We start from the raw sequence: 22,182 nt of genomic DNA, 5'->3' as shown, positions 1-22,182 counted from the left end.
TCTGACATCTACAGATTCTTTGTTAATTGCAATTGTAAGCCACAGTTGACATGACCGTGTTTTTTTGAAAAAAAGTTTAAATCTATTGTTTTTTTAAGTTGGATTACCTACCCAAAATAATACCTTTGATAAAGATCCTATTTTACATTGGTCTGCTTTTGTAAGAAACTCTTTCTAAAATAGAATCAACAACATCAACAAAGTTTGTCGCTTGCATTATACAAAACAAAATGTAAAACAATTAGAGCATGAGGCATAAAACCACTTGACAGCTGACGTGTTTATCAACAACTTCTCAAGTACCTCATGCATTTTATTACAATTTTTCAATTTAAACTAAATTCCGCTGTGGGGAATTTTAATATATATTAGAAAGTGTAACAAGAAGGAAATTGCAAGGAAGGCTACCTGTTGCAAGGGTCATAACAGCTGGTTTTCTTATAGTTATCTATCTTTTGGAATGTGGTTTTGGTTTTAGAGCAAAGGTGGTCTTTGTTGGAGTTAATAAATGTTTTATTGGAACAGATGTAAGGTGAATTTTAATGTTTTGTACCTACAAAATTATTTCAGTGCTTTTACGTTTTAATGCTTTTGTGCAATTTTGTTATTATGAATTACCTGTTTTTAAACTTTTAAATTGTAGTAGTTTTAAATCTGAAATGGTTCATCGTGCCAACGGAATATATGGCATTTGGAGTTTTTTTTTTTACCTCATAGTGATCAAATGTGATACATCATCTGGCGACTCCCAGCTATTTTAATTTTATAGAATATCTGGTATTTAGTCAAAGGTTTTAGAGCTAGCCTTAACTAAGTTCATTTAATGTAATCAATATCCAAAGGTCCACCACTCACTCAAATTAAATTACATTCCTGAGTGCTTTTCTTTAAATATGCTACCACCAATAACCGTCACCAGACACTGTGATTGGGAAAGCAGGTTTGAAGAGGGGGTGGCCCGTAATTCACAAGACCTTTATTCATTGTGAGCAGTAGCAAGTGGATGTTACTTTTCTTATTACTACTTCCTCTTGGAGGTCAAAAACCTAAAAGCATCTTTCATTTGTCTAAAGGCCATCTTTTATACTCCTCGTGACAATGCAACACTTTTCTATCAAGCAAAGCATGGAGTACTTTGCAAACCAACTAATTCTTTGCGATTCACACAGCATCATAAGGGACTTTAACTATCCCTTGGGTGCTTCCCATGATACTTTTGTCAAAATGTTCACTTTGGTCATGTTAGATATTGATCTTTCAGAACACTGCTGCAAACCTACCCACATTAAAGGCTCCTGTCTGGACTTAATGGGCTCAAAAAAAGATATGGGTAGTACAGAAGTCCTTATTCCCAGGGAGTGGTGTAATCATTTCAATGTACCCTTCTCGTTGGCCTTCCCCCAAAACAAAACCTTAGGCAAGCCCAAAAAGAATATTTCTTGGTTTTGCAGCACCAAAAACATTGACCTCAACACTCAAGCGCATACTTTTGACTTTCATTTCAGTGTCAACCTACTAAATCAGTGAATGCTTTGCTGAGCTCCTTGCTGAGTTTGCACACAAAAAATCCTCTGCTCCATGTTTATTGAGAGAACTTTTTGAAGTAAGTAAAGAGTTAAGAGAGATGGAGAGTCCTTGGAGACAGTCACCCTTTCCAACTAGATCATTTTAAGGCTGCAAGGATACATTACAAAAGACATATATTTAATGCAAAGGCCACCCACTTTAATTTTTTTATTAACTCTGTCGAGATTCATCCTAAAAATTGCTTGGAGTAATCATGTTACCCAAAAATCAACTTATCAGTTTAGGATTCTGTTGCTAAATCTGAAGCAGTGACCCACTGTTTTGATGAGAAGGTAAAATGCATTGAACTCTCGTTGACTCAACTTTATGACTCCAAAAAACATGAGCTTTAATTTTAGACCAAGGATCAGGTGGCTACGTTTCAAAGAAATGGCAGAAGGTAAGATGTATAAAACTATTGCTACGGTGAAACCTTTCAACCTTATCATGGTTTGTTCTGGGAACATCGCTAAATACCTGACTTATCAACTTATCCCATTGGACAAATAAAGTGAATTATCCTCTTATGCAAGGAGTGTTGCCAAACTATGTAAAATTGTCTAAGTCTCTCCCATATTCAAGAAACTCTCAGTCAGTCTGGGAGATTATACTACTATCCTGTGCTGGCTTTGATTATCTACTGCCTTCAACACAGGTCAATCATGATACATCTATTAATATTCTCAGAGCGTATGTTCATTGATGGTTTACTCCTTAACCAGTCTGTATTACATTTCACTAATTGAGCTCAGTAGATCGAATCAGTAATTGCTTTTCTAGTTCTCTTAACTTGCCACTGAGAGTATTTTGACTTCAACCCTGCTTAGCATTTATCTTGAAATTCTTGGCGTTATCTTAATGAATATGGAATCAGTAGTAACATGTGCTGATGATACACGCCTCTATTTTAAGATCAGCCCACCTAGTGATGTTTTGTTCTTCATCCAAACCCTACTGATCATCCAAGAGTGGATGACATCCTTCACTAGACACGCGGCCCACTGAAAACTGAGTTCCTCCTTTTTTCACTTATGCTTCCTGTCATTGCTGTCCAATCCTTGTTCGACTCCTGCAGTATCCTCATTTGCAATACTGATATTATTGATAGTGCAAAAGTGCAGAATCATTGACCTATATTCTTAACAAATACTTAGGGCCTTAGAGTTTGACAGCTGGGGTACTGTGTCACAGGCATGGTGAATGTGCCACCTGCCATATTACTTGTGCACTTGTATTAAGGTGGACAGGATAGCCAAATAGTTTTGATGGACTGTCTTGTCATGCAAACTCTAACTAAGGCCCTAAACCTCCAGTCACAAATAAAGGCAATGACTAGGGATGCACACTTTCAACTGTGACTATTGGGGGTGGGGGGGGGGGGTTTATTCAGTACTTGGTTATGACAACTGCCTCTTTACCGGTTTACCAAAAGTGAGGGCAGTGGCTATTTTTGTCACTTGAAGCAAAAAATGTGACCATGACACTCCAGTCTAAGGCACAATGGCTTCCCATTGAAGCGAGACCACTTTACAAGACAGCCTGCATCTCTCACAAGACACTTCTCTTTACCTTACCAATATGATGGAAAAAGTCTGGAGGCCAGTGGTTTCTACACTGTGTTGAATCTTTTCTTCTTGGACTCCAGCGTATTTTTTTTGTTTTTTAAAGCCCACAATGGCCCAGTCCGTTTTTTAGGAAATGGGCCTGAATCTGGAATTCACTCCCTCTCACTCTATGCAAAACCACTTCTCTTGTAGCATTCAGGATGGATCTGAAACATTCTTTTCCATAGACGCTTCCAATCTAGCTCCACGTAACTGGATTTTTGTTTTTTGCTTCCTTTGCAACCCCTTTTCTGTCATTAACATTGCTGCTTTCTTCCCCCCCTCCTCCCCCTTTTGGCCATTTCGTCTTCTTTCTCTTTGTCTAGCTTGTGTCCTACAGCCTAACTTACTCATGTAACCTTGTCTTCACTTGTTGGTGGGTCTCTCTTCTTCTCCACTGCTGTATTTCTTTGTTTCAGGTGCTCATGCCAGAGATTAACCATTGTATATTGGATCTTAAGCTACCTGATTTGGTATCTTCCTCTCCATGGTGCTTTTAAGTTAAATGTTGGGCTGATGTTAAGAGGACAGATTCATGATGCTGGCTGTCTTTCCACTAGGCAATTCTGTATAGTGCAGGAGTATTCAAAATGTTGGCATCAGACAGTTTGATATTATGTTATGGTATGTTACAGGCATGCGCCATTTTTATGGCCTCATACTATTGGAAACCGGGCTCTATCCAGCATAGTTCTGAGGTTTCCATCACAGACAGGAGCTTTATTCGGCTTGTGATTGTCTTATTTATATTGTATCTGGTCCATTTCTATGTTAGATGATTTTGCTGCTTGTTAATTTTGGGACCAACATGTCACCCAACCCTAGGCCAATTAGTGCAGTTCTGGATGCAGGTGATAAGGTCTCTCTAGTATGTTCTGTTGGATGTTAATATGATTTTTGTGGGAGTAATATGAACAGTGCACAAAACGTCATTGCGTGGCTCAGATGGCTAGCAATTGGTTACCTAGAGCAGCGGTTCTTAACCTTTTTGACTTCTGTGGACCCCCACTGAATCATTACTGGAATTCGCGGACCCCCACTGTCATTATTAGAAGCTCGGGCCCCCGCCCTAAGCAATCTCTATGATTTGGACCACAGACCAATACACAAAAATAGAAAAAAAGGACACATCAACAAACACTTAAATTGTGAAATAGTTTGTGACATATACAATCCAATATAGAAAATGTTACTTCCTTATTTATATATACTTTAATAATTTTATTTGATTAATTCTCATACCATTTAATGTTGTAAAACATTCGCGGATCCATTGAGTAGGCCTTGTGGACCCCCAGGCGTCCTCGGATCACAGGTTAAGAACCACTGACCTAGAGCGTTAATAATGACCCGTCTTAAATTTGGCTAACACATTTTGATTTGGTTAAACAGATAAAACGCTTAACCTTTCACAGCATGCACTGCATTACAACCACATATTCTCTGATACTTATGGAACTGTACCATATTTGCACTCTATAAGTAGTACGAGGCTTTGTATATTACCCCAATCGAGGAAATGTCACTGGTCTTATGAGGCTTATAATGCTGAGGCCAGCAATATCTAGTTTTGCAGGATTTCGCAGACGTCCGGGCCTATTATTTGTAAAATAAAAAAGTGTACTGGTTCTACTTTTTTTCTCTGGAAAAAAAATACAGGCCTAGATTTATCAAAGAATTGTGTTGCCCTTGTGTCACACAGGGTGACGCCAGGGAAACGCAATCTCCAAGTCAGATTTACCAAGCCACGCAAAACCACCTTGCGTTGCCCTGCATGACTTGGACAATCTAAAGTCGCTGCCTGGCATTTCTATGCACTGGGGCGGCATTACGTTGGTGGAGAGTGGGGGTTCCCACACATCCACCCATGTATCTTGGCGCATTCCCAGATTTACTAAGACAGTTTTTTCGTTGTTGACTAGCATCAGCACAGTGTCGTTTCTGGAGTGATTAACCCCTTCAGTGCCCCGCCCTTTCCCCCTCCTGTGCCGGGCATTGTATTAGCGGGCGGGGTCCATGACGAGATAGTCTCGTCATGGGCACAGCGCAACCGCGCTCCATGACGAGACGATCTCGTCATGGGCATAGAAGAGGTTAAACTGCAAGTTTATTACAATGTAAATAAAGAAATGTCCCTCTTTCAGAAGTGGAAGAATTACCCATCCTGGTTCAGACCAAAACCATCACTTGCAGTTTGATCAGTTTTGTCATCACGTGGACCAGTTTTATTATTTACTGTGGAAAAGAAGTACAAAATATGTTTTTAAGTGAAAAAGATTAAAACTCTTTCCATAAAGAGAAATCATATCGTGCAGCTCTTGCGTTTCCAAGTCTGGTGGCTCCCTGTCGGACTTTAGTAAAGGCAGGGAGGAGGCTCGAGGGCAGGGTAGCGCCGCCTCACACTACCACCTGCTTGGGACGCTGTGCCCCTCAGTGAAAATGAAGAACAGAAATATTCTTGTGTTCTAATAAGATCTTAGAAAGCCACTCTCCAATCTGGAAATAGGATAGACGTGTAAAAAAGAAACACGTAGATGGTAATTTCTCCACTGAAAACAGCGTAAGGTGTTTTTGTTTTTGCGTTTTGGTAAACACGGGGTGTATACTTCCAAATTTGGTACGTGTTGGGGGAACCTGCTGCCCAGACCCCTCCCGGCGTAAGGTAGCGGCTCTAGTGGGGGAATGGGGGGGCGCTCTCTAGGGGGCATTGAGATCTACGGGGCATTTTACGACGTGTATAATGCAGAATTGAGTTGAAAGGGGCTTTGTGTGGTGAATTCAGACATTATTTGAGGTAGAAGGTGTTGGAGGCAACCCCCCCTTCTGTCTGCCCGGCTCATGAATGCCCCCTCAGTCCGTAGCCTGGGAAGGGGCAGGTGGGTGTGCCGGGGCCGTACTCAGGAAGCTCGGGGCGGGGACACGGGGCGGCCAGGAGCTCTTCCACGGGGGGAGGGCTGCCATATCTCCCCGCCTCGGCACAGGGCGCGCAGCACTGGAGGGATGTCTGGCCGGACTATCAGCCACTTTCTTTTCGCGGTCTCATTCCCCCGCGTGCCTTACCTTGTCCTGGACCGGGGCTCTCCTCCGCGCATCACCCCCACTTGGACCAGGCGCGATACCGGTGGCAGCTCAGTTTTTAACCTGTCTTTTCTTTTGTGTGTGTGTATTTTTTGTGCTGTGTTTGGTGCACGTTCCACCCGTGGCTCTTCCTCCAGCCCGCTGGCGCCTCGCAGGAGAATGACCCGCTCGGACCGCTGCCGTCCGGCTGGGGTAAGTGCAGCGGCTGCGCGCGCGCGCGCGATCCATCTGTCCCCGCACCCGGCGCGCGCTCTGCTCCCTGCGCCCTTCATCCCCGCATCCGCACCGCGCGCGCTCTAGGCACCCGCAGACGCATGCTTCAACCCTGGTCGCCTAGCATGTTGAACCCTATTATCCATAGTCAAGCGCACGCTAGCAGTTTGTCTCTTCAGAGTAGGCATCACTGTTAGTGTCCAGTGGTTCCCAATCATTTCCCCTTTCTACCCGAGCTTAATCCATTAGAAAAGTAGTCAGTTGTGCTTTCTCCTCTCTGCTTTCTCCTTCTAAGGAATCGAGTCCTCAAATGATAGTTTCAAACCTAATATCTCTTATTTATATAATTATTTTTGCAGTTTTATGTAGCGTTGACATTACCTACAGGTGTTAGTGCTTTACAATACAACTAGAACTCTACAAGAGTATCAAAGGTTACATCAGTCATAAATACACAGCTCAAGATCTGAACAAGTACAGGCGTGTATCTGCGGGTTTTGAGGCAGTGATCCACTGGGCAGGCCCAGGGGGTTCTCAAAGCAGCCTCAGCATTGCATGAAGGTCTGTTACCGCCAGATTTCTTGCACTCTTCTTGAGCTCCTACATTTTGTTTTGGCGATTTCCTTTTACTCAAATGTTATCCGTACTTTGTTTTGTAACTGATATTTTATCAGATGGCAGTTGTCTGAGAGATTTTCACAACCGTCTACGTCCTTGAACCCCCCCCCCCCCCACCCCCACCAAGTGTTTGCCCACTGTGTAGTTTCAGCTTCCAAGAGTTACTGCTGAGATGTCTGTCTGGCCTCTCTCATGGACTGTCCTGATGCCGCAGGATTCTCTGAAGTCCTGTATCCTTGCTTTGGGATCCTGGGTGCTTGAGGAGTATCTGGACGGGATCCAGATCTGGTGCCTCTCTTGCACACTGGATCCTCCAGAGGGTTGAATGCTCCTTCTCTATCTCTGCTCTCTTTCTTCCAAGGATTGTGTCCCCTCTCAAAAAGTATTGGTTCTTGAACACCTTCATGGATTGCAAGTATGTGCTACAGGCGTTGCTTGAACTATTTCACGGCTTGATTTAAGAACAGCTTCTAACTGCACTCCGATGCCACGTGCACTGCTCCTCAATATTCATTAGTTAGTGAAACCTGAGCAGACGCGATTAAACCTGGTAAAGCAAGGTCTACTCTCTGTGCACAAAAGTGCCTGTAGGCACGTTAAACTAGGACCTGGACCATAATAGACCTAACTGTCATCTATTAGGGATTGCTGCTGATGCCTTGGAGGTTTTTGGAAGTTTTCCATCCCTACCTTCTCATTTGTGATTTACAGTCGTGTTAATAAGCTGTCTTCTTTTTATTTTCCACCCTTCTTGGGGGATGGTATTTTCCAACAATGGGCCTGGACTGTTGTCATCTCTCCCTCTCACTCTGGTTGTTCTAGGTATTGTTCCAGATATTCTTGACCTCTCTCACTTGAGGTTGTATGGTGTGCCCAAGATTTGTCCCTGTCTTTCATCTCATGTATTGCAGTTACACCCACATACATATGTGCCGTTTCTGGCCCTTTCTCAAGTATTCTGCATATGTGCACAGATTTTCTTTGTATTAGCTTTTTTCTGCATCCCGTCATCCCACAAGTGTGATTATGCTTGCCATGTTACTTGATATTACCTTCCTTTTCTCTTGTCGGGATGTTTGCTTTCCTCATCTCCCTCACTTTCAGGCCTCTTAGGGGACCAGACGTATTTTTGTGAAACGCGATTCTGTGCCTGCAACTTTGCGGTAGATGAATGAGAGCAATTAGATGTGACTTAAGGCCTGATTAACAGGTATTCTAAAAATACCCTAAGTATAGTTTTGAAAATTGATAGGTTTGCTGGATCATAATCAGCTTTAGGAATACAAGTTGGTAACTGGTGGCTACATAGATCATCTGGGCCCAGCTTTGTCTTATTTACCCAGGACTGTTTCCGCTTTTCAAGGGCTCGTGCATGGGTTGGATCTCTGTAGACCATCTCCTCACCCACAGTGCACATCAACCAGGGAGCCTGCCTGCATACTGAGGCAGCAGTGTTCCTTTGCGTAGTTTAATTCTTTATCTGTCATCCAAATGCATTTCCTTTTAGCTGTTTGCTCTTGTTCCCTATGTTCTTTTCAGCACCAATATTTCTTATAGATATGTGGAGGGAAGAGGACCTTTCTAGTCACTGGCATAGCAGGTGGTGGCTGGAACCTGGAGAATATTTGTCTGCTGGTTAGTTATTGAAGATGATTTAGCTGGTACCAATTATTTTTAAAATGGTGTTTTCCTTGATATAATTTGGTGTATTTTATGATTTTGCGCAATGTTGTGCCAATTACAGATTTGTTTCCCATATTTAATAGTAGTACACAAGAGATCAGTTAGTCCTACCGGAGACATTAAGTTGATTTCTGGAGGCACATATATGTTGACATTTGGTTGATTGTCGTCAGGTTATAGGGTCTCCATAATGTTTGATGCATTTCTGGGTGCCTGTGAGGCCAACAGAGTTATTTGTCAGGCTTGTGTGAGGTTATTGAGTTTATCTGGTATATTTGATGGGTTGGTGTGAGGATGTAGCGATCATATGGCAGTGCCTTATGAGTTTGGCTGAGAGTAGATATGCAATGTTGCTTTATTGGGTGGGTTTGTGAGCGCGTACTCCTTATCCTTCAGGATGAGAAGGACCTGTGTTAGAGCACAAGGTTTAATCTTGCCAATATGATGCTCAAATACTACCTTTAATTGGACCAGCCCAAAAAGGATGTTTAGATGGCACAGTAAATATGCACTTAAAGTTCCACAGACTTCTTTGTCTGTGGTTATTGTCTTCTTTGAAGTCTTTTGGACTTGAACATCTTTTCCACTGTACTTTATTAGTGTATGCTATGCTGTCAAAGCAGACACTGGTTAGTCTAGTAAAAGGTTTGAGTGGAGCATTTGGATTTTTAGGGTGTGCTCTGCACCAGGTCTTGCCACGGTTTTTGAAGTTGTTAATTTTGTTACTTTAAATTGTTGCAATGGATTTTTGAAGGGTCAGTAGGTTTGTGTAAATCATGGTGATAATCCGACATTATTTTAGTATTTGCGGCCTGTGTGATATGTTTTCTGCCTTTTAATGATGTAGTTGTGGAGTTTGCCTGGCATTATTTATGTGAATTATTAGTTTGTGGCGTTTATAAGGCTGTATGTTTTTGTAGATTGTGGATGCTATTTGGTGACATTTGAAGAGGTTAAGGGTGTTATTAGGTTGCAGCATTTATTATGTCAATGGAGTAAATCTTTAACGATTTGATGTTGTGTTTTTTTTTATAACGTGCATTCTCTGCTGGATTTTGTCTGACGGCAATAAGTGAATTCATGGGCATAGTTTAGAACATGGCTATGATCTTTTGAAATGTGTGTTTATGGGATTTTGGATGTGTATCTGTTTTTTCGGTGTGTATTTGGTGATCTTGTATTTTTTTCCTTGTTTAATTATAACCCATGATGACTACACTCTGAGAGTCTCTCTGCACTTTGTTGTTCAGAAATGTTGACCGACCACACGTTCCATCTGGATGTTATATTCATTGGTCCAATTAGGAATGTTCCACCTCTACAGATTCTGTATCCTTTTCACACAGTAGATCTAAATTATACATTTCCTTCCTGCCCATAAATGTAAGTTTCTGGAATACGAGCCTCAGTAGACCAGGGTGTACACACAGTGCTGTGTCGGCTTGTGGACTATGAAATAATTGTTCAACGAGCTGAAAGGTTCCAACAGTCACCGAGTTCCCAAAATATTCTCCCAGTTCACCAGGCGATAAGCAAGCCCTCCTGACTTGGCGCCAAGTCCAAATAGGGGCAAGCTGAAATTTGGCAAAGACCACTGAAAAAGTACAGTTTCCTTAACTCTCCGTCGGACCGGATCTGACAGATGTGGTCATATTTTCTTTTCTGTGTGCTGTAAGGACGTCTTGACGCTGTTGAGAGTTCGGTTTCTTTCAGCCAGTGAGCGGGCAGATCTTGATCCACTGGAAGGAGACAAGAATGGAAGAGGCTCGGCTGACTATTCTCATGGATGGATGTAGGTTATTCTGGACCTGCCTGAGTCAGACATTCCAAATGCTAATCTTAGGCCTCTGATCACTTGTGTATTCTTCAGCAGTCTCCTTTCTCAGATGATTAACTCTACAAGGAAACAGGAAGGAGGAGATGCAGGCAAGTGAATACATCGCCAGAAATGGATATAAGAAACGTATATTTTGATCCCGGTTTTCCCATTTGTCCACTTTGTTTCATCCCGGACAAAACACTGCTGTTTTTCTCTCCTCCATTCTAAACAGGTGAGCCTGGCACCCAAGAATCTGTCTTATTTAGGCAATGGTATTGGAAGCTATACAAATAAATTTACCTTTGGAAAGTATACATTTAATGCTTTTGAAAGGTGCCACATTTTCTCCACAGCAGGGCAAGCTTTTTCTCACTGTTGACCTGTATGCGCCAGGCACCCTCAGCTGGGTGAGACGGGGGTCCAACCTTGACTTCTCTGTTTAGTGACGAGAAGGATGTACCCTGTTTGACTACTGTGGTTGTGGATTTATACCCCGACTGCTCTCCTTTGAGATCTGAACCTGTTTCTGGCCCTTCTTCCTTCTGTGTCTCCTCTTTATCCCAGACTACATTTGGTAATTCTTACATGCGTCCCCTAGTGTTAAAACATTTAAACTCAATAGGTTTAGGATAATCAACTCCTGTCTCAGCATTTCAAAAGAATGAAATAAAAAACAAATGTATCCTTTTTCTTTTTAATCTAATTTTAAAACTCGTCAATCCCTGAGCCATTATGGAGTGCTATTAAACTCTTTCGACAAATATATATTACAGCCTTACCTGGTAGAAAGCACCTCCATGAACTTAAAAAAGATTATTTCAGATGCTGTTTTGGTCAGTTTGACATCAGTGAGATACATTTACAGTGGAAAAATCAGAGATCATTGGATAGCTGTAAATTTTGTCACCACTGACCGGAAACTTGGCTTATGTTCTGTTTTTTTGTTGTTTCAGCCTTCTTGATAAAAGATCTTTATTTATTGCCAGCTTTTCGATGATTGGGTATCAGAACATGTGCTGTAGCATCAAAAGAATGCTCTAACACTTTTGACATGCAACTAGCTGGTCAACAGTTTGCGAAGGTTGCTAAAGTTAGCTCAGAATAAATTGAACTCGTTAACTCTGGAATCATTCGCGTTTTCCCAAAGACTGTGTTTTATAAAGCTGAGTGTCTAAACGTGGAAGCGGGAAGATTGTGTGAAACACTTTGAAAATAATCTGTGTTGTTAGTCATACGTACTATGCAGTGTGCTGTAAATGTAGTGGTCCACTGCTCATACGTGTAAGGTGGGTAATATCTTGGTTACTTCGTAGTCCTGGGTGTAGTAGTCTTGTATCCCTTGTCTTGTAGTAGGAGCAAAACAAAATGTGCAGTGCAGATTTAAACACTGTTCAAGTCTTTGAACCCCCTCCGAAAGAAAGATGACCACAAGTCTGGCGGCTTCCTGGGTGGTACTGTGGACATACATGGCTTTGGAGTCTTTGCATAAACGAGTTGCGGTTAGGGTCGTACAGTCATAGTTGCTTTCTGTTACTGACTTTGTGGTTTTAATAAGACCGCTGTGGATAATAAAAGTCATACATACCTTCTGGTCAAAGAAATATGTGCGCACTTCTTAAAAGTGCTCAAAGTTGAACAGTGCAAGCATAGTTTACTGTCCGACCAGAGCAGGCACCCTTTCTCCTCAGGCCTGCTTATCCAACAATACGTCTCTTTCTGCATAAGTTCTTCACCAAGGAAGATGCACTGGTATTAAGCTGCTCCAAGGGAAGAAATAATCTGATTATTTAAGGAAGCCAGACCTTAAACTGCTGTCCGTTGTGTTTCTTGTTAACCAAAATTAAGTTTTGTGAGTAAGGAAGTAAAATGTGTTGATACTTAATAAACAGTGTCTTCATTTAATGAATTCAGCTTTCTTCTACCATGGAAATAATTGTCTCGCAGCTTTCGGTTCTCTGGTAAAATGTACACCATATCGCTCCTGATGCGGCTAGCTGAACAAGTCAATCTCTCCCTCTGCTTTCTTATGGCAGCTTTCTCTTTTTTTCCCCGCATTAGGTAGCACAGAACTTGACTGCACAATCAATGGTGTAATCATGACAGTTTCCTATGTCCTGCTTTCAAAAATGCTCCATAATATCTTTGCTCAGGCCAAGTTTCTTCTCGGGATGCTTAATGGTTTTGCATACTGAGTGACTGACAGGTCCTTCTCAAAAGGGACTGACTTTTCTTACAACCTGCCATTATTTCTTAACCTGTCTTTTTCCAAGATGTATCCTGTTTGTCCCCCTTTCTGTGTGTTCATGATTGTGTCACCTCCACGGTCCTCAGTGTATCAACACAGTACTTAGTAAGGCCTTAATTTTCCAAGTTGAGTCAGAACCTAGTAAATTTGAGGATCTCTTGAGCTCTAGGACATGTCCTGCATTTTTTTAATTTTTTAAGCAGGGCGCATTGTACAGCGAGTGGAAGCATCCTCATCACACTTAAATACATTTCCAGACCAAAATTCTGCCCGAGCTGTCCGTGCACCAGATTTCACATACTCCCTGTCCAGATCATCATCTTCCCCCTCCACTTCCACGCTTGCACTCTAAAGTATGCTGAGATTTCACTCTCGCGATCCACAAGTCATTCGTCTGTCACTGCCACCCCCTTTGCTCGCTTGCGGACTTGTCGATAAGGCAGGGTTTCTTTCACCATGTACATGTTTTCTTTCCCTTTTAGAAAAGAGACAGGACAATGGCCGAGTTTATTACGTGAACCACAACACACGGACGACCCAATGGGAGGATCCCAGGACTCAGGGGTAAGATATCTTTTGTCAGTCCTAAGGACCGCTTTCTTCAAGGAAGGCTAGCGACTGGGTGCTTAGACTCGTGCCAGGCTCTCCTACCTTCTGGAAATGGGAATTCTGGAAATGTGGTCCCTTGCCTACCTCCTGGAACTGATATTACTGGCAGTGTCCCCACAGACATAGCTGCAGTGTATCCAGTACAGCAAGACAGTGCAAGAACTGCAGTGTATTACAAACACAGCACAGGCAATGCTGCACATTAAACCAACAAGCTGCCGCTGCTTTGCATTACAAACGCATCACAGCCACTGGACTGCATTTAGAATTGAGCAGCCACTGCAATGCATACACGCATAGTGCATCCAATCTGGTGCATTATGAATTTAGGGCCTGATTTAGACATCGGCGGACGGGTCACTCCATCACATTAGGGACAGATATTTCGGACAGCTTAAATATAAGTCCTGTAATATCCTATGGGATTTAGATTTCGGCAGACGGAATATCTAGCAGAGCCGTTACAATGCATTAAAAGCGATGCAGCCAGTACAATGCAAAAGATCATAGTGCAGGTTCTACATTACACAACAACCATAGCACCATCCAAATAGTGCATCTAAACCATACAGCACATTACAAAGACTTCGCTATAGCCCATAACGAAAACAGTACTGTCACTCCCAAATATGTCATATACAAATTTAAATTCAGTTCAATTCAATAAGTGCAGGGCCTCCAGAATCGTGCAGCAATAACTCATGGCAGCAGCTCGAGTGCCTCACTAATATAGTACAACCATGATAACATAGGACAGAGTAAGTGCAGCTGCTAGAGATACAAATTGCGTTTCCAGCCTAGCACAAATCAGTGCAGCGTCAAAAAGGCTCACGAAGACAATACTGCGAGTGAAGTTCATAACAAAGCACCACTGCCCCCACAGAGTATGACCAACAACAAAGTACCAACACTGTGCAGTCTCTAAAGCTTGTTATGCACACACAGCACAGATACAACAGTGTATGGCAAACACAGTGTAAGTGCTGCATTTTGTCGCAAACACAGCAAGGCAAACAGCATGTTCCAGTCCGCATAGACACGCAGCTATCTGAGGTATGAGCATGTTTTGACCGAGCAGTGTCATAAGTGAACATGGTTTTGGGCAGAGCATCATCTTAAGGGGCGACCCACACGTATTTCTTGACACAGAGCAGCCTTGAGAAAATTCTAGGGATATGCTGAGGCATTTGGGCTGGCAGCTATATCTATATGTACATCTGGGGCATCGGAGGGATGTCGTCGGATAGGCAGAGAAGAATATCGTTACTGGAAATAGGGCAGTGCAAAGTACAATAAAAGCAGGGTTAAGGAGACCCGAATTGATGGTACAGATATCTCGATGAAGGAAGCAAAGTAGCATTTGAGCACGGCAGAAGAGTCGCAAGTTGTGTAGGCCAGAGCAGCACCAATGATGGTGCGGGTCAGACTCTGGTGTTTGAAACCATATGCCCCATGGGGTTGCAGGAAGCCACACTCTGCCCATAGTAGAATTTTTCAGGGCAGCCTTTTCTGCCCTACTAAAGTACACTGCACATGATTATCTGTAACTGCGCCAGTTAATGGAAAAAAGTGTTATGTCTGCCATTGAAAACCATCGCAAAAGCAGAGTTGCCAACTATAGTTCATAAAATAGTCCGGCATTAAAAGGGCGTTTAGACACAGCATTAAGCCACGAGAAAATGCTAAATATGTTTCTTTGTGTTGAAGAAACACCATCTATTTAATACAGTGCTATGCAAATCTCCTAACGTCCTTAAATTGACTACTTTGTGTAGGCTGTAGCAGCAAGCCTGAAGCTTTACATTTTCTTTATTAACCGCATGATAGAAATTATTTTTGTTGATCTCTGAAATACTGAGACACAAATCTGTGTTTCACTGTCCTCAGTATGTTTCCCTCCCTTACTGAGTATACTGCTTTTCTGTACGTCGAAACTGAAGTTTCTCGATTATCCATTTATATGAAGACAAATTGTGCTTCCTTAGGTATCCCTGCTGTTGCGCATATCAAGGATATGTTGCCAAAAAGGTTTTTCACCTTTTCTAGAATTGAGCTGATAAAAACTCCAAGATTTCTAAACTGTTACATCCTTGTCACGGCTGTTTGACACCTGCTCACACCCGCGGCTCTGTATTAACTGGTTTTCCAACTCCGACAAGTTGGTAACTCTGCTGCAACTAATGGTGAAGTCTGCAGCATATATGTATGTGTGTGTGTGTGTGTGTGTGTGTGTGTGTGTGTGTGTGTGTGTGTGTGTGTGTGTGTGTATGTATATATATATGTATGTGTGTGTGTATATATATGTGTGTGTGTGTGTATATATATACACACATACATATATACATACATATATACAGACACACACGCAGGGTTGTGTGTGTGTGTGTATATATACACACACACACTCAGAGTGTGATATGCTGTCTATTAGCATTGTTGGCTGGGGAGTGGCAATGATTCACGAAAGGCGAAACCTCGAGTGGGTTGTAATGCTCCTCCTATCGCTTAGTAATGGTAATAATGTGCATCTGCATATATGGTTTATGCCATGGTGGTTTTTTAATGTTTTTTTAAAGCTATTTAACTAGAGCCAGGCTATAAGGGCTTCCTTTCTTGCAGTGAGGCAGTTTCACATTGGAGAGGAGGACTGCTGACTACTAGGAGAGTTATTTCCTTGTGCGATGGCATTGCATCCTGCAATCTGTGAGGCAGTAAATAGGGTTTTTCTCATGTCCGTTTGGCTGTACTGTGTTAATAACATGGATTTTCACCTTTGCTTAGTAGGATTACAGGAACGCATGCAAAGATTTATTATGCATGTTATGTTTATTATTATTATTATAATAAATGCTATGTGTTATTGGCCAACATTTATTTTCACTGGACTGTAAATATATATCCAGTGTTTCTTGCTTCAACTGCAAACCTTGCCCACCTCTTTATAAAGAACAACATTCCAAGACAGTGAGTCGGTTAGCTAGTTGTTGGATGGCTTATCCAGTCTTAAAGAGATCTCCTGTTGAGGAGTCTGTCTCATGGGCATCTGCAGCCTTACTCACTCGACATTTGATGTGCTTTAATGACAGAATGATTCAGGAGCCTGCTCTCCCTCCCGGGTGGGAGATGAAATACACCAGCGAGGGCGTCCGATACTTCGTAGATCACAACACGCGAACCACCACCTTCAAGGATCCCCGTCCGGGGTTTGAATCTAGGTAAGTCCTCCATGCATACTTGGATTTGGAGATTAAGAGCACACGTATTTGCCTCTCTGGATTCTGCGTGGAATAGAGTTAGTGGTATGGTTGCAGATATGTGCTTCAGAACAGGTGCTGCTAGTTGTGCATTAAATTAGTTGATTGGTGGTTTGTACACTTTCAGCAGCAAGCCGGGAGGATCGCCCGCAGCATACGATAGGAGTTTCCGCTGGAAGTACCAACAGTTTCGTTTTCTTTGTCACGTGAGTATTGCTTTGCATTGCCCTTCAGCTGTCATGAGTACTTCTGTCGACACTGTTAACAGTACTGAATCATGTGTGCCCATTAATTGCAGCAAGTGACTCTCACACACGAGCCATAATCTTTCCCACCTTTCCCTCTTGGGGCGGTTTATGGGAGAATATAGTGTTTGTCTGCTACGGTTTAAAGACCTGAAATGCATGACTGGAATCAGGATGTGTAGCTCACAGTCCTCATACATTCACATACAGTGATTATTTGATATTCAGGCGAATATTATCATGTATGGGGCCTGAGTTTTTTCCACGGAGATGAAATGCACTCTGGCAGCCCTACAGTTGCTTTTCATTGGAAGAACTAACATTGCAGACGTACATGGGAGTTGATCTTCTGTCCTTTCTATTTGGTTGCATGCCAAGCAATTCAAAAGTGTGCCTCAGAGTGAGTTTTGGAGGAAGGGGTGGAGGGCTGTGTGGTAATTGGGTCCTATTTGTCCCCTCCCCAGTCCTAATCTACCAGGTGACTCACCCAGGGAGACAAGGACCTAAAAGATCTAACTTGAAACATTTTTCATGTTCCCCGCCTTCCAGAAGGGGAGGCATATGGCATACCCCTTAATATGAAGAGGTTACATGATAAAATATCCTTTTCGTCATCCCTGACTTGATAAACCACCCTCTTCAACCCTGCCATGGAATAGGAAAACAAACACTTTTAAACTTGTTACAATTCTGCACCCCCTTCCCCATTCACATAGTATGCAAGAATGTTTCTGGCACAGGAAGTGGAAAACTGAAGAAAAGCACAACTGTGCCCTCTTGGGCGTGCATGGACGGAATGCTGTATAAATGCTGCTGGTGGAAGTGGGGACTGGCTGAAATTCAACTTGCTTCTTTAGTGCTACAAAGTTGGGTATAACGTTCCCTATCTTGTCATCAATTCGCACCTTGTTTGAGTTAGACTTCTTAAAAAAATTTGAACAAAGTTGTACGGTTTACAAAGATTTGGTGGTGCAAATGGAAACATAGGATAGTGCAGTCAGAAGTTACCAACACTAAAGCTAACTCTTCAGCGCCCAGTCAAAGCTCAGATTGAACTAATAACGTACCCACTATTACTAAACCATTACTGATTGAACATATCATACTTAGTCCAGTCGTGAAGAACTCTGGAAGTATGTTCCCATTCCGAAGCTTTTATAGCTTCCCTCGTGCAGTAGGTATCTGTGGGTTTAAGTGTATTTCCTCTACCGGTTTCTCGGTTTGGGTGAAGGGGAAGCTTACCTAAATAGTGCCGTGTAGTATGGTCAGAAATTAGCCGTACAGCACTATATATCTTTGTTGTGAGATGGGATGCCAGCAGTTCTGAAAATGCCTTAAATCCTAATTAAACCATTTAACATTTGTCCACCATCTCCAGGTCTCTTCATGCATTTTGTATTGTCACAAAAGAGCATCCTATCTGCAATCTGTGCTCTCAACCATCTACCTAAGATTGTCTCATTCACCTTCGCTTGGGGTGTTATCCATGGCATCCCACTTTGCAGGTTTTACAGCAAACTTTCCTTTACAAAACCGGTGCAACAAAGAGCCTACAGCAAATGGTTACCTTCCCTCTGCAACAAGGATATGATGGATGTAATGCACACTCAGGCAACTGGTAGCATCTAGCATCACCCAGCCCCAATTCATACATATGATTGCTTAGAAAGAACTCTGACTCCCAGATGTGATAAAGTGAATAATATAAAATAGCTATTATTCCTGCATGCTCTTTGAAGCTGGAATCCTTCAGCTCGGAAGTGATTCTGTTGTTGTTTCTAAAACTCTTTGATGCTGATGTAAAACTCATTCATAGAATAGATGAAAGGTGCCTTCCTAATTCCAAACGCTCATTTGGATATGTTGAAAGGAATCCTGCTACGTACAGCCTTCTTTGATTCGAGGGTTGTTGCGGTTGAAGTGTATGTTTTCGTTGTAGACGCTGTTAATGTTTTTCTTTTTTTTTTTACAGTCCAATGCACTCCCCAGCCATGTCAAGATCAGTGTGACGCGGACCACTCTTTTCGAGGACTCTTTCCAGCTGGTAAAGAGACATGAAATGCAGCCGTATGAATAGCCTGGACCGTGGTGTCATCCACTCCTCCATTTTCCCTTCTAATCCCTCGTAGTTACCCAGAATTCTTCCTCTTCTCGACCTTTACCCAAGTTGTGTTGCAAAATCTACATCCTTTACACTCTAGCTTACTAAGCTGCCCTCTAGCCTTGCTCCTAATCAGTTTTCTTGTGAAACCTACTTAGCTTGCATGACTTTTGGTAGTTCTCTCCTATTTTTTTGAGATTCCCTTCTATACTCCTCTTTACTTGAGATTCTCGCATTACTCTCCAAATGTAGTGGGTTGTGTGCACACTCTCATTTTATTTTGCCCCTTACTAAATAGGTACAAATTTCAAGGATGCCTCAAATATCTGTAGCATATATAGAATTGTGGCCAGGAAGTGCTCAATAAAGGGGTATCATTTTTAACTCCGGATTTCCGTGGACATCACAGACACGGAGGACATACGTTGTCTATGATGTCACCTGGAACCCTCGGGTGAAAAGAATCTTCCTTGCTGGCAGATACCCCTTTACAATTTTATTTTATGAACAGGTTGTGTACATGACTATCATTATCAGCATGGAATTCTGTTTTTTATTGGGTCAAATGTTTATAAACAAACAAAAAAAACAAATTTTATATATATATGTATGTATATGTGTATATATATATATATATATATATATATATATATATATATATATATATATATATATATATACATACACACACACACATATATACCCAAAATAAACGGTGAACAATTGAAATTTACAAGAGCGCTTCTTACAACGTCTGTGAGTGTGTGTATAAATAGATATATATACACACACGTTGGAAGAAGTGCTCTCTTTTAGTTTTTAATTGTTCACAATTTGTTGATTAGTACTTTTACTATTATTTCTATTTTGTTTGCAGTTTTATTTTTTCATATGAAATACTTTAGAGGTAGTTTGTCACAGCTGGCTATGTGTTTTCGCTCTTAATTACTGGTTAAATTCTATGTTTTCCTTTGTGTGTGTGCCCCTTGTTTTCGACGTGGTAAAATGTTATTATTTTCAGAAGCAAATCATATTTGGAGTGCAAGAGTGATAAAATATATGGTAAACCAGATGTAAATGCAGAGCTTGTCGTTTTTTCTGACACTAAAAGCTGTGCTCAGTATTACCTAAATAGAATTGAGTGAAAGAACACCGTAGTTTTCTGCTGGGTGGCTTGCTTGCAGAATTTGTAGGCCAAGGGGTAGCTTGTGGAGGTATCAAAACATGCGCAAAGCGAGAGAAAAGAGCTTTGCCCGAGGAGTGTGCCTCTTAGCGGGTACGCTGCCCATAACCATGTCATGAAGAGTATGACCAGTCCCGTCCTCTCCAAGGGTACTCTGCCACCACAGTTAGCCCTGTCTTAATAACCTAATGTTTTGCAAATAAACCGCAGGACACTATTTCACTAGCTCATGTACCAATATGATGTCCACCGCTACACTGTTTGACATGTAGGTTTAGTCAGGAGAAACACTGTTGTAGTTCATATGTTTTGTCACCCCCTGTGTTCATCATTTTGTAAGAGAACAGTGGTGCAGTTAACCCCTTTCCAATAGTGTGATGCTTTTCTGGAGACCGAAAAATGGCACTGGCCATGTCTTAACGCTCACCTCTACCCTCTGTAGTCCATGAAATACAAAATTCTGTTTCACTGACTCTAAACCGCTTCATTTGCCCTCCAGTTCTGGTTGGGAAATGCCGTCATTTTATGTTAATTAGTTAGCTGGCTCTGAAATTGGAAATTGTGTTACATTATAGTTTCCAGACTGAAAGGTGACTTTATTTCCAATTTCTCCCCCATTTGTTTTCCTCCAGATTATGAGCATGAAACCCTACGACTTGCGAAGACGTCTGTACATAATTATGAGGGGTGAGGAGGGGCTCGACTACGGAGGTATTGCACGGTGAGTACAGCCGCCTTCCTTTTTTCCCTGAGGGTATCACTGATGCCTGTTATAAATACATTTGGAGAGGTGCATGAAACCGAATTGTAGACAGAAACCCACAACTTTCCTTATTCCTAATAAAACACTGCTAGGCTGTTCTGTAGAGTATTCTTCTAAAATGCACCTATGTATTCTTGAAAATATAAAAACCAAATTAAGCACAAGCCTATGCGTAATAGCTCACCCAGAGGCCAGTTCAGGGTCCCCTTTGCAGACTGCACTGGAGAATGCCTTGTCTTCGCCAGGAGCAGCATCCTCTCTGCTACTTCGGCCATGTTCAACTCATTTTTTGCCATTGTGGAGACTGTCTCTGATCCCATGCATATTAACCAGTGGATACCAATGGATTCCTGTGCTCAACCCACTGACCTGTGGATGTCCTAACCTTTGGGTCAGGGGTGGTTCCTTTCTGAGCTACTCTTGTTGTCCAACGAAAATTGATTATTGAAACATGATTATCATCATCTGTGCTTTTTTTTGTATTTCAACTGTGGGCACTGCCAAAGATTTCACCCATTGTCATATGGAGGTCCAGTGTTGATGCCTTAGGGTTTGGAAGAGAAGGACCTCCCTGTGTTGGCACTGGAGAGACCTCTGTTCAATAACGTCCGGTAGATGGTAGGTGGCTCTTATCTCTGCCACTAATTCATAAAATTCTTTTGAGGACTTTGGTACAGATTTGGAGATGGAGAAACAGTAGGAGAACTCTATGTGGCATAGGGTTTCGGCTCTTACTAAGTACCTGCGCTGAAGACCACCGCAATGGATTTTCAAGGCATTATTGCATTCATAAAAAAAGTAAAGTTAATGTTTTCAGTGTAGTGGCAGGTGCAACAGTGTCCGACATTCTCTGTCTTTCTACTCTAGTTTGAAATGCACGTTTGTTGGACTATTTGGACTTTTGTAAACAATGTTCTTAGCTCTTGAACATATGGTTTCTTTCTAAAGGTGCTTGTCTCTGGTTTTCCTTCCACTTCTGCTGGGATTACCTCTGCTATTGCCTCCCTTTCTCTTCGTACTACTGTGTGATTTTATTAGTTGCACTGTAGATGTCTTTCTTTACCTCTGTGGTGACTTTTCGGTTTCTGGGCTTCCTGTGTGCTTCCTCTGCCTAATACTCTGTGTCCAGCCAGTGGTTTTACCCTATGGTAGGTTACGTCATGCTGTTCTACCACAGGGTAGAACCACGGACAGGATACCG

General features: G+C 42.0%; 1 protein-coding gene across 2 annotated transcripts in view; it reads left to right on the top strand.

The window, feature by feature from the left end:
• The window catches only part of WWP2 (WW domain containing E3 ubiquitin protein ligase 2), a 462,541-nt gene that overhangs the window by 366,180 nt on the left and 74,179 nt on the right, over positions 1-22,182 (top strand). Inside the window, exons 9-14 of one of the 2 annotated variants that reach the window (XM_085639040.1) lie at positions 6,386-6,440; positions 13,309-13,390; positions 16,522-16,650; positions 16,820-16,895; positions 18,907-18,978; positions 20,851-20,939. In XM_085639040.1, coding sequence (XP_085495166.1) covers positions 6,386-6,440; positions 13,309-13,390; positions 16,522-16,650; positions 16,820-16,895; positions 18,907-18,978; positions 20,851-20,939 — 503 coding nt within the window. Of the gene's footprint in view, positions 1-6,385; positions 6,441-13,308; positions 13,391-16,521; positions 16,651-16,816; positions 16,896-18,906; positions 18,979-20,850; positions 20,940-22,182 lie in introns of both variants that reach the window. The other variant, XM_085639039.1, reaches the window with a different exon arrangement.

Source organism: Triturus cristatus, chromosome 12 (genome assembly GCF_964204655.1).
Source record: "Triturus cristatus chromosome 12, aTriCri1.1, whole genome shotgun sequence".
Lineage (NCBI taxonomy): Eukaryota > Metazoa > Chordata > Amphibia > Caudata > Salamandridae > Triturus > Triturus cristatus.
Note: the sequence above shows the minus strand (reverse complement) of the source record. Positions and strands in the feature narration are given on the sequence as shown.